This window comes from Zosterops lateralis (assembly GCF_965231275.1).
Source record: "Zosterops lateralis genome assembly, chromosome: 7".
Lineage (NCBI taxonomy): Eukaryota > Metazoa > Chordata > Aves > Passeriformes > Zosteropidae > Zosterops > Zosterops lateralis.
The window spans coordinates 33,283,736-33,299,278 of record NC_139767.1 but is presented as its reverse complement, the minus strand read 5'-3'; the positions used below and the strand labels follow the sequence as shown (position 1 = coordinate 33,299,278).

Sequence of the window (15,543 nt, the reverse complement as noted above, 5' to 3'; positions counted from 1 at the left end):
TTCCCTCCTCCTTTCTTTTCCCTTCCCGGTAGCATGAGGACTTTCTTTGCATGAGAGCTGGAGGCAAACTAATTGGAAATGTGAACACTAGGTTTCAAAGGCAGCTTTTTGCTAAGCAATGTCATATTGTGAAAGTCACTGATTTCCCACATTCCAGCCTTCCCATGTAATGTTTCTGTACATTACTGCCTCGCCAGCTGCATAAGCAGGAAGTTTTACTGCTCAACAAATCAGACTCCCACCGAGTTGTCAGCTTGACACTGTGTGATATATTCTCGGGAATGTCTTCACTGAGTAGCCAGATTGACTTAAGCTATCAAAAATCAGCCAGTTTGCAAGCCAAAGGTCCAGCAAAACCTCCCACACAAACAAGCAAGGAACAAACCACATATCTCATCCAAATGGATGGAGGAATCATTTACATCAGACTTGCTCTCCATACGGCAGGGATGTGCTTAAAAGCAACAAGTGTTTGTCTAAGATTCCTGGATGGCAAATATGCCTGAACAGTGGGTGTTTGGAAGTAAATGAGCAGCTGCTTATAGCAAACAGCAACTTCCTGTTCAAAGCATTATCTGTGCAACAAAAGTACAAAGATTTGTGGGCTGGCTTGTCCCTTGGTTGGTGCCCAGTGTGGAGACGCAGGAAAAGGAAACCCTGGTCTCTGCCCTTACTTGATTTTCCAGTCTACGTAACAGAACAGGTTCATATTAGATGTCATCTTCCACCCCTGGGCAGGAAATGCAATGAAGGATGAACCAAACAAAAAAAAAAAAAAAAAAAAAAAAAAAAAAAAAAAAAAAAAAGTTACTGCTGTCTTTCCTATTCAGCTGAACAAAACATGATCCGTGCATCTTGCCTGGGGGGAACAGGGAGAGCTGTGCCTTCCCAACAGGAGACAGTGACTCAGGGCACAACCTGGTTTTTGGTCTGCTCTCAGAGCAGAGCTCCTCACTGCTCACTCTTAGTAAGGATTTGTGACAAAACCATTAGTCGGCCTCTCTTAAAAAATAAATTTTTTCATATATATGTAGCTGATGCATTTATTTTAATAGGAATTTTGAGCACATGCATCTGTCTAAATTTATTTTTCAGGAAGGGAACAAGAATACATCTGGGTAAGAACTGAATATATTTCCTAAATAAGCCCAAAAGTCTTATTAAATTTTTTATTCATTCCATAAGCAGAACTTTCCCAGACTACAACATGAATTTTACCAGAGTAGAACATCTAAATTTTAATATTCTTTACCTGTATCTTAAATGCACTGAGGAAATGTGCCAGATCTGCTGCTGTATGTAAAAGCATGCCTAAAGCAAAAGAAAAGGGATTCCTGAATTACTGCATCTCTCTTTGCAAAGGGCTTTTGCATGACAATAAGTGCTTTTTGCCCACTAATTGATTTAAGAAACAACATTTTGGGGACGTATTTTTTTTGATTAAAATATTTTTTAAACGTCTTTTACAAAAGGAGCAACATATCTATCACTTGAAAAGCCCAGAGGACAGATGGTCATGGAGATTAATGTTGTCTGTTTATCCACAAAAAGACACAGGCAAGACAATCCTCTCCAGCACTGATTTCCATGTAAGCTCAAGCTTATTTCTGAGGCAGATAAGAACAGAGTGATGATGAACAGATTAGTGCAGTGCCAGTGCAGGCAGCAGTCCCATTCCAAACTTCCTGACCAGGTCCTTAATTTTTGGCTGAGTTATCAGCCAGACCACTGCAGCCCGTGGCTGCTGCCCTTGTCTTGAGACTTGAATCTCCCTTTTCTTTTTGCATTGATGAAAATGAAACAAATTGCACCAAGCACAGGCAGTGCCTTAGCCCACTCAGACAAGAGGAATGTGCCCAAATGGCCTAAAGTGCAGGTCATCCTCAAGCACAGAGCTGCAAAAACAATCAGCAGAGGAGAAACTGGGTGTATGAGTCCTCTTTCACTTCTCAGTCAGGCATGACAAGAAAGCAGCTCAACAGAACAATTTATACACAGGCTGGAATGGTTCACTGACCTAATAAAACACAGAGCATTCTTCAATGAGGAGAAAATGTTACCAAACTCAAGCCCCTAACAAGTTGGGAATACGACCTGTGCTGAGAGTATACTTTGCAATTCCCCACATTAATTATACACTAACAGTTGCAAAGATGAGAATAAAGTAGAGCTGTAGTCTTTTTCAAATTAATAGTGTTGCAATCAGACTAAAACCAGTCCGTAAATGAGAAAAAGGATTTACTAATGATCTCAAAATCTCACAGCTCCCAGCAGAATATTCCCCAAACATCCAAATGTGCACCTACACGTGCTTATTTTGTTTATGGTGGTTTCATTCTGGAAGATGCTGAAGTATTCCACAGCTACCCCAACATGATACTATTGTTTGTGCAGAGTTTCACCTGGCAACAGACAACAGGCAAAATGGAGATGGTGAGACCAGGAGGGAGAGACATTTCAGCCCAAGGAGAATGGGGAGTCCCCTGCCTGCATTGCAGTGACAATCCCCCACTGGTTTCCTGAGGTTTAGGAGTCTTGCCTACCACTCCCTCCCTCCCAGGGAATCTTTTGGAGGTACAGATGGAGAGATCAGGATCCTCCTTAGCTGATAGAAAATGTTATCAGCTGCTGAGAGCAACGTGACAGCAACCAGGAATGCAGAGCACCACACACTGACTCTGGGAGCGCAGTCTAGCAGCTCAGTAGTTTTTCCATATAGTAGTAATTATTTTTCTCATTTTTACTGAACTAATAACTAAATTAGATTTATTTCCTGCTTTAATATCTCTAAAAGGCCCCATAAGTATATCAGAGTACACATCAGAATGAAGACCCAGACATAATTAGGCAAAGCAATGACATTGCACTGCTATCTGTACGAGTTTACAATTTTTCTGACCATTTTTTCTTCTGAAATGTGTGCTAGGTCATGCAAACTAACTCTTATTGCTGGAGCTCTGTGGTAAAGTGAATATATTAGAAATGCAAACTGTCACCACAACCATCACAATTACATTTACAGCTCCCTCTGTGTCTTGTAGTAATTTGTTCTCCCGCACTGCATCCCTCAGAGGTTTCTACGAGATTATTTTTTACTATTGAGAAAGGTAATTTATTGAAGAAGTGCTTTGCATCTCCGCCAGAGGTACGTGAAGCGAGAAATAGGGATGAGCAAACCTCAAAATGATTGGTAGTTTGATATGGATAAGGATCCAAATTTTAGAGCATTGCACGAAATTTGCAATTTTGTTACACGACAAGTATTCTTTCTCCCTAAAATTTAATCTGTGGCTATAATTACTGGCATTCAGTGGATCACACATCTGAGGTTACCCAGACAGAGCTTGCAGAGAAAGTTATTTCTTTATTTACAAACCCAAATCAACACAGATGAGGAATTTCAGATAAAATCAAGCTGTGGAAAAACATATGTGCCTAAAACTCAGCATGGGCAAAACTATTTCCTCACTGCCCTTGGAAGTAGAAAAAAAGGGGACTCGAAATTGCTGGTGTCCCGAATCCATAACGTGTTTTTCAGAGCTGTGTGCATTTGGGACCTTCACAGCAGCAGATATATTGGTACATCCATCTCGCTAATGATCTGTTGAGCATCAGTTATACCCTCTAAAGGGGTGAATGACATTTTTTACCTCCACTAGTTTCTGCCAGTAGAATCCAAACAATGGTGCCCTTTGTTAGAAACATCGTTTTTGGCCAGAACACACCCATTTGGGGATGTTTTTTATTTTTTTTTTTATTTTAAAGGATTGAAGATCACTCAGCAAGATGAAATCTTTATTTGGAGCCTAGAAGCATCCAAGCAGTTGTTCCCTTTCTGCAGTCAGGATAATGTTTCATCTGAGCAGTGCTGCTTGGGTGCATAATGCACCCAGAGAGATGGAGAACCTTCTTCCAGTCGATCAACTGAACTGTGCTATTTTGTGAAACTGCTGGTCTGACCTTCCTGTTTGTGTCCTGTGAAAAGGATCAGCAACATCCCTACACTTTTCAGCTGCAGTGTCATGATTGTGCCATTTCTGGCACAGAGCTTCTCCACGTTCATTTTGTTTTATCAATAGGTGATATATTTTACCTAAAAACACTTGAAAGGGCTAGAAGTGCCAGCTTTAACACAAACTCCACTTCTTTCACATTTACTGGCTTCATTTTTGTCCACAGCTCAACTTCTGTCAGCTGCGTTTTCCTGACAAGACCAGTCAGTGATATTTTTAAATCTGTCCCATGCTCTGTGTCCGTACTGGGTTGTATCTCCCCAGATACAGCTCTTTACTTTTTGAGAATGTCACACCAGATCAAGGTAAACACCAAGCAGCAAGGAGGAAACAAACATTAAAACAACATGTATCTGTAGAAAAAAACAAACCTGAGACTGAAAGGCTCCCTCCTCCACAAAAGAGCAATAGAACAAGTTGAAATATGCACTGGACCCACAGAGAAGTCATCAGATCAAAACCAACACCAGGCAGAAATAAAAGCAGTGCCTGTGAATCTCCCAGAAATGTCAGCACAGAGATGGTGACTTAAGGGATAAGTTGAAGTATGTATCTACCAGTAGGTGTTCTTTTGGCTGCATTTCTGTGTTCTTTGTCAGCAAGATACAGCCTGATGCATTGCCTTAGCTGGCCCACACAGATGTTACTGCTTGAGGCTATTTTCTCTCTTCCATCCAAAGGCAGGATGCACCCAGAAGCAGGTCAATTTACTCAGCTTCTACCGGGGAAGAAAAAAAAAAAAGAAAAAAAGAAAAAAAAGAAAAAAAAAAAGAAAAAAAAAACTATTTTGAAAACTACATCTTCTAATCAGCACTGCAGCTTGATGCACTGTCTGCTCATCAGAGCCTTGGCTCAGGATATGTGATGACAGGTAATTTTTGATTCAGAAAGAAATAGTCTCTGCAGTCTCATGGCCAGGAAAGGACATGGATGTTTCAGTTTGCAGAGAGGATCTCTTCCTTCTAAGATTTCAGGGTCATGGTGTAATATTCCATCTCTTTTTTTTTCTTTTGACTTTATGAGGTTGGTGATATGTCTTATTTGAACAAAATTTAAAGCTTTTCTCTACTTATTATCTCCTTCCGAAGGAGAAAAGGTGTAATGAGGTCCTTTTGTCTAAAGGTGGTTTAGGTTAAACCAGGAAAGTTTTTGTCTGATAATCCACAGAAGCAGTGGAAGTCTGGAGGACATCTCTGGCTGTTTCTGATCACTGTATCTGGTCAGCAGATACTGCTGGTTAATAGTGTGACCCTTCAATAGAGTCGGTTCCAGTATCCACAGCCCAGCAAAGCACGTCCAGTGCTTAACTTCACCCCCAGCCCCCTCTGGCTTTGCATAACAGGGATATTTTGCTTCATACTGTGTACATTTTAGTAGGAATGTTACTGTAGATCAGTGGGAACAAAGGCAGGCAGCAGAAGCCACTGAAATTGTGAGTGTCCATGGCTGCTGCTACTTACACCAGGAGGACAGGCTCCACTTCACACACAACATTTCAGGTGCTGGGTGGTTTTAGTAAACTCCAGAAATATTTATTTTGTAGATAAATTCCTCGCTTTGGCTGCCAAAACAGAAAGTCTGACTACCTTAAATATTTTACGGCTGAAGAGTTTGGTGTGGAGCTTCATGAAGGTTGATAAAAAGAGTTGCAAGAAGCACTTCACTGGGTCAAGTGAGCCTAGAGGGGATAAGCTATGAAAAGGGTCACAAGAAATTTTAAGTGATTGTAAGGTCAAAATGCATTAAAGCCATCAAAGAGAAATAGCTGCTGCATTAAACAGAAAACTCAGCAAGTTGTGAAAGCCTTTCAGCGCGTGGGAGGACTGTGCACATTTTATGTGATGTTCTGTGCAACACCTGTGCTTTATCTGAACACCTGCAGCTGCTTGTTACCTTATCAAAATCCCCCCTCATCTGAAATACAACACAGAACCATGCTGCTTCTTCACCCTGCATTGCCACCTTCAGCACAGGCTTACCTTATCTAACCCCCCAATTCAGGGAAACACGAGATGGAAGTGGTTCTGAGCTGTAAGTGGTGGCCTTACAGAATTGTGGCACATTACAGACTTGAGTAACATCATTGCATATGAAATTATGGGATTTAGTTCTTGCTGAAGAGCATAGAAATGACAGCACTGGCAGCTGGGAATGATGAAGCCTTTAGTGATACTGATTCCCAGCAAGCTTGCACCCAGGATCTGTGGATAGCACAGGACTCTCCCCACTCCCAGTGATATATCCTACCTAATTGCAACAAAGGGGAGACACAGGTGTGTTTATATCCATGGCATTAGGACTAGCCCCCAAGAGAGATGGAAAACTTATCAAACTGCTGCTATCTTTAGGTGAAGATGCCAGGGCTTTCTTAAGAAGATGGCAAAAAAAAAAAAAGTCTTTTCAAAGTCATGCCAGTACCTGGGAGGATTGCAATAATTTGATTTGCTCTCCTAGTGTCTGATAATTTATTTAGTTTTCCTGTGAGAGGCTAGAACATTTTTGTTTGCTATTTTGAAATTGGAACTCCTCCACAGAGGCCAAGGAGTGGGACTAGACAGGATCCGAACTAGTTATCATTAACAAATGTGGAAGTCTGCCTGATGGGTATTGAGATGGAGTCGTATTTAAGAAAGTTAAAGAAAGGGAGGACAAGGTGGAGATGTCAGGAAGGAAAAGAGGAGAGATAACACTGCATTCATTTACCTAAAGGTGCTTGTGAATTCCTTGGCAAAAAGGAGAGTTTCTTCCCTGGAGGGCAGGCAGGCAGAAGTGCTCCTCCAGTTCAGAGCAGGTTTGGTACTGACTCAAACCATTAGTTCACTTTGAACTGAACTCCTTTGGATTTATCACTGAAGTCAGAGATGTCATAATTAATCAGGGCAATTCATGCTATATTTTTATAGCTACTTGGTCATTTGTAAGGTAACTGAACAAAAAAAGGGAGAAATGGAAAGTTGAAAGTCAGTTTGAACTTATGTGTTTTATTCAGATCAGGATTGGACCTCACCTGTTGCTGAAACCTTTGCTGAATTACTGATTTGGCTCCCTGCAGCTGAGTCTGCTGATGGTACAAAAAGAACAGAAAACAATAGGAATGTGATTGTTTGTGTAAGGTTAAAAATATACAGAAAATGGAAGCAACAAGAAAAAAAAAGGTGGAATATCCATCTGAACAAGTGCTACTGTCCTCACTACCTTTTCTTGATTTTATTTTCTAAGCAATGGTGGCAAGGTATTGTCCAAGTTTCATACAATCTCTAAACAAAATCTATAGATTTTCTACTGATTTTAGGAGAGCAGATTAGTGCTGGGGACATTGTGGTCCATGAATATCAGAAAGCACTTTTTTTTTTTTTTTTTTTAATCTAGAACCAAACTTCATGTTTGGGCTCATCTTTTCTACATTCTGGATGTCTGAGCTCTTTTATAATTGAAATATGAAGTCAAATACAACGAATTGTAAGACTGTGGATCAGAAATCTCTTATTGGAGATGTGAGACAAAGGGGAGAGAAAAAGGAAGAGGGAAAATAAGAGATTAAATGATTTCAGAGTAATGGATGCCATGACCCTTTGAACTCATCTAGGTTTTAACCAGTGGCTGCAGCATTTTTTTAACAGCTCAGCAAGAACTGTAGATCCCTGTTAGCCTTAGTAAGCAGAGGCCAAGATTACAGCATGGATCAGGAGAGGTGGAGAAAGAAGGAAATGGAGGATGACAGTTTGAGGGCTGGGGTCCAAGCAGCCCCTATAATCATGGCCATGTCTGCCCTGCCTAAGGGCAGGTCATGCTGCTGAGGGATCCAGGAGCCTTGGCACACAATGAAATGCAAATGTAACAGCCGAGCAAGAGCAGCAATACAGCTCTAAAAGCTGCCAGTGCAGCAGCATCTGGACTGAAGGGAGAGACCAGCACACAAAGTGGCACAAAAGCAACATTTCACTACATCAGAGGAATAATTAGGGAACGTAAATCTACCTACTTAAAAATGCCTGATCATCCCTGAGAGAGGAACAAAAGGTCATCCTCCCATCAAATAAAAGCTGCAGCACTTTCTGCATGCTATCTTTTAGTAATCATCCCTATTTTGAGGCTCTTTTCAGGATTCCACCTCCTACAGCAGATGTCTGAGGGGGGGACTGTGGTCATTCAGAGTCCTGTATGCAGTGACAACTCGGATTGCTGCAGCATTGGCATTCCTGTTCTGCTCCTGCTGCTGATGTGCTAAAAGGCAGCACAGCCTGGAGGCTGCTGGAGGCACTGCTGTGTTTCACCTGTCAGCCCCTCGAGTTGCTCCCTGCTGAGGAGGAGCTGGGTGTCCCACAGCCACTCATCCCTGCAGGCAGGGAGGAACCACACCGAGATGGGAAGGAGTCACTGGCAGCTCCACTGTGCCTGTAAAGCTTTGAACAGGGCAGGAGCCTTCGGGCACAAATGTGAGCTCACACCTTGACTGCCAAACTCCTCCTGACTTGGCTTTCCTACCTCAGTCCAGCCACTTGCTGTGTTACATGGCTTTTTGTACTCCACCCAATTATCCAATGCTTCCTTCCATGTAAAATGCAAATTATTCCCACTCCCACCACACTGGCACTGCCATGTTTCTGAATTGCCCTGCCTCTGATGGGTGCTTCCTACACTTACCTTAGCAGGCAAGGAGAGACAGGACAGGAGGAATCTGGGTACTTGCCTGTGGCATCTCCTCACATCAAAGCAGGTTGGGATTGCAGGTGTTTGAGGTCCCAGAAATGTGAGATTTTAATGCTGGATGTTCTAAAACAACACTGATAAATACAGCTTAATCAGAGACACAAAAACTAGCTATTTGATTTTTAATGAAATTAAAATTAAAAGCCCATCTGGCTTCTTGTGTATGAAAGAACAACTCAGCTCTCACATCTTATTTGTATAAAAGAATAAAATTAAAAAGGTAAGTACTTTAAGAAGTAATGGTTCAAAAGGGCAATGGAAGAATAGATTTAGGATTTATGCTTGGTTGAATGCAAAATTGTACCCAAAACTGTGTGAAAACCATCCTTGTCAAGGCTTTTCTTATCCAAATGAACATCCAAGAACATGAAGGAGGAATTTTCCCATATGGAAGTAAAAGCTCTAACAATCTTTGGCCCGTCCACTTGCTTTTCTGAGAGTCTTTGTAATCAGCCTCTCTGAGGTCTGGTGAGGCAACTCTTAGAGCTCCTGCCAAAGACTTTCCACACACAGCACAGCATTTCCCATAAGGATTTATGGGACCTATCAAGCCTCTGTGTTTCAGATCCTCAATTCCAAATTACTTTTCTGGTTTTTAATTATAAAGCCAACTAACTTTCTGCAGGGAGGAAGCAACTGAGCCTCCACTGAAGTCTCCCCTCCTTTCCCAGCTCCCACGTTGTCCCTTTGTTGTGTTCCTGCAGGTGTCTGTGATCCCCCGTGCATGAACGGGGGGAGATGTGTCCACCCAAATGTCTGTGACTGCCCGTCTGGCTGGAGGGGAAAGCACTGCAGCAAACGTAAGCACCTCTGCTCCCATCAAACAGTTATTATTAATTAGCCCAGTCAACACCAATTTCAAGTTTATAATACTAAAAACCAACATAAAATCTGTTTTGCTATTTGGCAGTTTGAAGAAAAGCAGTTTTAAGTACAGGTAATACAAAATACTATAAACACCTGATGCTTGCAAAGGAGAAGTAGCAGTGTGGGGGAACCCTGATTCTGCTTCATGCAGCTCTGTTGTACATCTTGTTATGGAAATTCATTTTTATAGTATTAAACTTGAAGCATTGATTTTATGTTTTAACAGCCTCACATATTTTGTTATATTCTTCAGAGAAATGTCATGTATTTCAAAGTACAGAACTATCTAAAGCCTGCTATAAAGCTTTCCAAACTGATGTACTCTCAAGGTCATTGGCGCATAATTTGGAGAATGACGTGTTCTTACTCTGTAACTCTGACTACAGTTACATAAAAATGTAATTAAAAAAAACCTCTCACCCTAAAATATTTTCAAGGAATATTTTTTCCGTACATGGCTATTCATTACCATGAAGTTGACAGATAAACTGAATAAATTTATAATCAAGATGACATACTGTATGCAAACCAGATTAAAATATTGGCTTTTTACCCTTTGGCTCCTGCTAGTAAATATGATTTCCGAACCAGAGGTTTGAATTTATAATAATAATAATTTATTCAGAAATGCTGAAGGAAGGAAGTGTCTCTCATATATATACACTAGATCATGCACTCCTTCTTTCAGGATCTCTGAATAAATAACATATGCAATAAATATATTAAACTTTACTATGGAAATATTTGGTTTTTTACATGGAACACGTAGTAGGCATATAACGTGCATGAATGTATCATAGAGAGATTATTCTTAGCTGATGATGAGCTAAGCATTAGAAATGCCAAGTCTCCCAGTAGACAATTATCAAAGACAAATTTCTTTAGAAGAAAATATCAAAGAATCCTGCATACTGATGATGTGAGGAACAGAACACACCCATTCCTTTGGAAGTCAGCCATATGGAATAAAGCCTAGCAGGTCACCTCTCAGACAGTTCTTGAACACACAGATACATCACAAACATCCGCTCACTTGTTTCATGTCAACCTGTCCAGCTGTTTGCCTGCAGAAGTGTCTCCATGGAGGGGAGTGTGTCGGTCCCAACATCTGCCAGTGCTCCGGAGGATGGGTGGGAATGCTGTGCCAGACCCGTGAGTGCTCCCTCAATTACTGCAGCTCTTTAATCACCACAGACTTTTATACGTGGGAATTTCTCCTGTGTTCATATTGTGTTAGATTTATGCTTGGACTCAATCATCTTAAAGGTCTTTTCCAACCTAAAAGATGCCATGATTCTATTACGTGTAAAACTCAACCATAACATGATTAGCACCTAAATTCTTCCTCTTATTTGTCAGAGCTATCCTATGCTGCCAGTAAAACTGGTACTTTCAAAGACATTTCTAGACTCAACCTAAGAGGCCTGACTCATCTTTTTCTCATATGGATGCAGACATCAACCTGCCAGACAAAATAAGTACTTTTAAATTAAATAATTTGAAATACAAGGTAAAAAGGAGAGGTCAAGGAGAAAAGGAAATGGAGTACCCATTCTCTATACCCAAGTGGCATTAAGCACAGAAATTCTGTGTGTCTGCTAACCTTAGAGCCTGACCTTGTAAATTCTACTTGTTCAGACCGACCAAGGTGGCAGGAAATACTTGCATTTGGGGGGGATTGGAAGACCTGGAATGGGAAGAGATCTGTTATTGCCAATTACATCCAGGGTCACTTCAGTTTGTGTCTGTCATTAGCTTTACAGCAAAAGGGTATGAGGAAAATATCAAGGCATTATCCCTTTTAAAGGGCATTATCTCCTTTATCTTCCTTTCCCCTCACACTCACAGAACATAATTACTTATGAAAATCTTCTGTCAGCTAACTCCCAATGGCTGTGTAATTGTTTCTTTGTGCCAGCTGCCTCCTAGTTCAAACATGGGAATGTTTAAAGTTATTGATGGCATATTCTTGACTCAGTTTATAAAATAAATAAACAAATCGTGCTTGCTCCTGTGAAAGACAAGTAAGACTAACATTAAAAATTTCTGCTGTCCTATGCAAGCACACAAGCCCAGGTAATTTTTTACAGATTTATCTAACCTTTGAAACTTTGCTCCAAATCCCTTCATTTGCTAGTCACTCTGATTTTACTATTTCTTCCCATAATGGGAGGTTAAATCATCTCTTTTTTTGTCCAAAACGAGCTGACTGAAACTCCCAGGTCCCACAGCTACCCCAAATTTCTGGTTTTTTGAAGAGAAAGAGAGAAGACTATTGTCAGAGAGCAGATGGTGAGGTCTCACAATGTTGCTCCAGGGTATTCACAGCGAGGCAGGGGCGAAGCAGGGGAACAGGGAAGTCTTCATCTTCACAGATGTTAGGTGTAAGTTTTGCATAGAAGTGTAACCCTGAAAGTAAGTCGTGTTTCATGTTTTAATGGGAGGCTATTCCCTCAAACCCTGGGCTCAATGAAACAAATGTATTTATCTAAACATGAAAAGCCGCCTCCTGAATGCCTCCCTTGCTCACCTTCTCCTCAGCTCTGGCAGAGCCTCTCCAGCTGCAGCAGCACAAAGAGCTGAACCCAAGCCTTGGTTACTCTTTTTGTTGCTCTTGTACTGCTTTGGCCTCTGTCCCATCTCCCAGCAGCACAGGGACCATGGGCCAAACCCACAGGCTCTGCCAGAACCCGTGAGCTTCTGGCAAGGAGAGGTCTGGTTCATCACTCCACTCCCCTGTGCAAAACTGCTTTGTCACATTTAACCTCCTGAGGTTTCCCTGAGCTCAGCACTCCCATCTTGCTTGGATGAGTATTCCCAAATTCTGTGTTCCACTGTAGTATCAGCAAGGCTGAATTCAGCCTAGATTTGAACCACTTTGGCTATTAAACTCAACAACAGAGCAAAATATTCACATTGTAAGGTAAGAAAGTAGTAGCTGCCACATATTTTTCATTATATGAAAATATTATTTCATATTTATGTTTATTTATTCTATGGCATTAAATTAAATCAGAACCACATTTTGTTTACTATATTTGAATATATTAATTCATACTATGTATTAATTCTATGTTTTATATGATTAATCTCAATTGTTTCCATTTTATTAATCTCAATAGTTTTCACTTCATAATGCAAACATTCTGACCCACTCTACAAGTAACAATTCAGAGAATGGATTTTCTCAACAGTCACTCAGTGATCCAGCATCCATTAGGGCAGGATTGTTTCTCAGGGACTTTTTCAAGGGTAGGGAGATGATTAGATAATCCCAGCTTCATTCTTTGTTATCAGCCTGTAAATTCACTCAAGTGTCATTATTGGGTGATGGAAATGCAGATACAGGTTTCATCTACACCCTGAACCTCATTTTTTCCCCACTGACTTCCTAACACATTGAGGAGGGTGACTAAACCACAGGATACCCAAAGACTTCCACTACTATTTCCTGGACATTTCCCAGATGGAACAGATTGTTGCAGTCCTTTATACTGAAGTAGCCAGAGCAGGCCCTTAAGCCAACAAAAGGGACAATGGACAAATACTAAATCATCTCAGACATCTACTTGGACATCTACTTTTTGATTTATCTTTCATAAGAAGTCACAGATGACCTCCATCTTTTCAGTTTCTAACTCATAAAGGTCTGAGCCCACATGGATCCTTCAAGACGTTTGGAGGCAGCAGCTGCCACAATAATTCCTCTCAGAACACATCCTTTCCTCAGTCTCCGACTAAACCAGAAAAGGCAAAACATTCTCTACTTTTAGATATCTAATAATTTAACTATTTACAGCCTCATATACTGATGTCTCAGATTTTCTTGTCAGCTTTCACCAGGAACAAAGACATAGATCTCTATCACAAGTGATAACCCAAAAGACCTCAACCTTCCAGCAGACAAACCCATTGACACTACTGAAACAGATTTTCCATTTCACTGCAATGAAGATTGGCAATGTCTAAAGCAGAATAATTCTATGTCTAAAATATTTTGAAAATGCCTCAGAGAGGGGCATATCAGAGGTATTCACTGTATGTTAAGGAGCTTATAACTAATTGGAACAGCTCTGCTACGTTTTGGAGATGGGATAACACAGGCAAAAACTCTGCCTCTTTTGCAATGATGCACAGTGGAATTTCATGTCCGTGTCATGCAGTGAATTATGATTTCTTAATGCCACAATCAGTCAAACTCACATTGACATTCCAGAGACATCTGTGCAGGAAAGTTTATTTACAGTTTCACTGGTCCGTGGCTGCAACTGGAGAACTTGGCAAGAGCAAAAGAGACTTTCAGTAGACATTGATAATGGATAAAACACAATAGTCCTCCTTTATCAGACTGTAAATAAAGAGGTCAGTCAAAAGAGTAGTTTTCTTCCCCACTCATCTGTAACTGAACAGAATGGCTTCTGAAGGAGAATCGATAAAATAGGTCATTTGTCCCAACAAATAAGGTGTATGGTGGAATACACACGTTATCCTTGATAAATACCTATGACTTTGAGGGCCATAGTTTAAGGAATAATGGTCAATTTTCAGACTGTACTGCAAATGTAGGGAAATGACCTTTTGGAAGAACAGGTTAAAAAAGGTAATTTGAAATATTCAACATGCCTCAAATATAAAAAAGAGCAGCTTTATAGATGAGGGTTCTTCCATTAGAAATTTTTTTTGTCTGACTCTGGTTTTAGCTTTCACGACTTCAAAAATATCCAAAAATTTGCCTTTCTGAAAAGAAAGAAACAGTATCCCAGGGTCACCATGTTTTACCACTAGTGATTTCCTTCCTATACCATATTAAACACCTTGTTTAAAGCTCCATGTCTGTGATTTGCCCTTGCCTCCTGTGCTGGTAACTCACATCTCACTTTTTTCTTGAGCTCAGAAAGAAGCATTAGGCCAAAGAAATGAACATCTGGCAGCAGAATCCAATCACCCTGACAGATACACCCAAAACACAACCCAGTAAAGTCAGAAGGCTTCTGGCCAGGGATACAGGTCTGCTGTTTAAGGCTCTGAATGCAGGATCAAGATATAATTCTAACAATTAATTATAAAGTATAAGAAGGTTATAGTTGTGAAGGATGTTCATCATTAAAATTCATGCTGCTGTCTTCTGTTCTAATATTATTGAACTCATACTGGCTCCTCATTGCCCTTCAGAATAACTTCTCTTTATTTGCATGTTATAAGTGTCAAGCTTATGGCTTTATAATTTCCTCAATATTCTTCCCATTCTCTCTCTCTGCCTTGAACAACATCTGAGGCAGGATTTCTTCAAGCTTTCCTCTGTAACCCTTCCAAACCTTAAAATAAAAACCAAATAATTTTGAAAAGAATGTCACTCATATGCAAATTACAGCTCTGTTCTTTTAAAATGCAGGGATAAAACTCTTTCTGTAATTGGCATTTATTGATTATAATTTTAACATAAGCTTAGCTTGTTAAATGACTTTGCTGAATCTGTACAGGATAATGCATACATAGCTGGTGTCAGTTTTAGTGTTTAGTGGCTTAGCATCCCTTGTAAATACATTTATGAAATATTCATTTGAACTTCAGCTCTGTTATTATCCTCTGTGATGTCAATTCCAATTTTCCTCCAAAATGTTTTTAACTTTTCTCCTAGCTGAGCTCTTGTTTTCCTGAGCACTACAGAAAGAATTTGGGAGGTGAACAGGGAGAGATAGACAGGAAGAAAAGGATGGAAAAAGGAGACAATATCTTCTTTTTTTTTTTTTTTTTTTTTTTTTTTTTTTTTTTTTTTTTTTTTTTAATTTGCATCCACTGAGAATCAGGGAAACCACAGACAGAAAAAAAAATCCTAGTACCTCATCTAATGCCCATGTGTACCAGAACACCCCCAGATGCTAAAGGGATCTGCAGAAAATCCACTGCTCTTTGCATTTCATGTTCCTATTTTATCTGTTACCAAGATGAAAGG

The 15,543-nt window shown here is 40.3% G+C and overlaps 1 protein-coding gene across 1 annotated transcript in view; it reads left to right on the top strand.

Moving 5' to 3' along the window:
• Window positions 1-15,543, top strand: part of LOC310911419 (uncharacterized protein) — a gene marked incomplete at both ends in the record, with an annotated part of 38,368 nt that overhangs the window by 18,018 nt on the left and 4,807 nt on the right. The window contains 2 exons of the mRNA XM_083864911.1: window positions 9,428-9,523; window positions 10,647-10,742. Of these exons, the coding sequence (XP_083721037.1) occupies window positions 9,428-9,523; window positions 10,647-10,742 (192 nt within the window). The remainder of the gene's footprint in view (window positions 1-9,427; window positions 9,524-10,646; window positions 10,743-15,543) is intronic.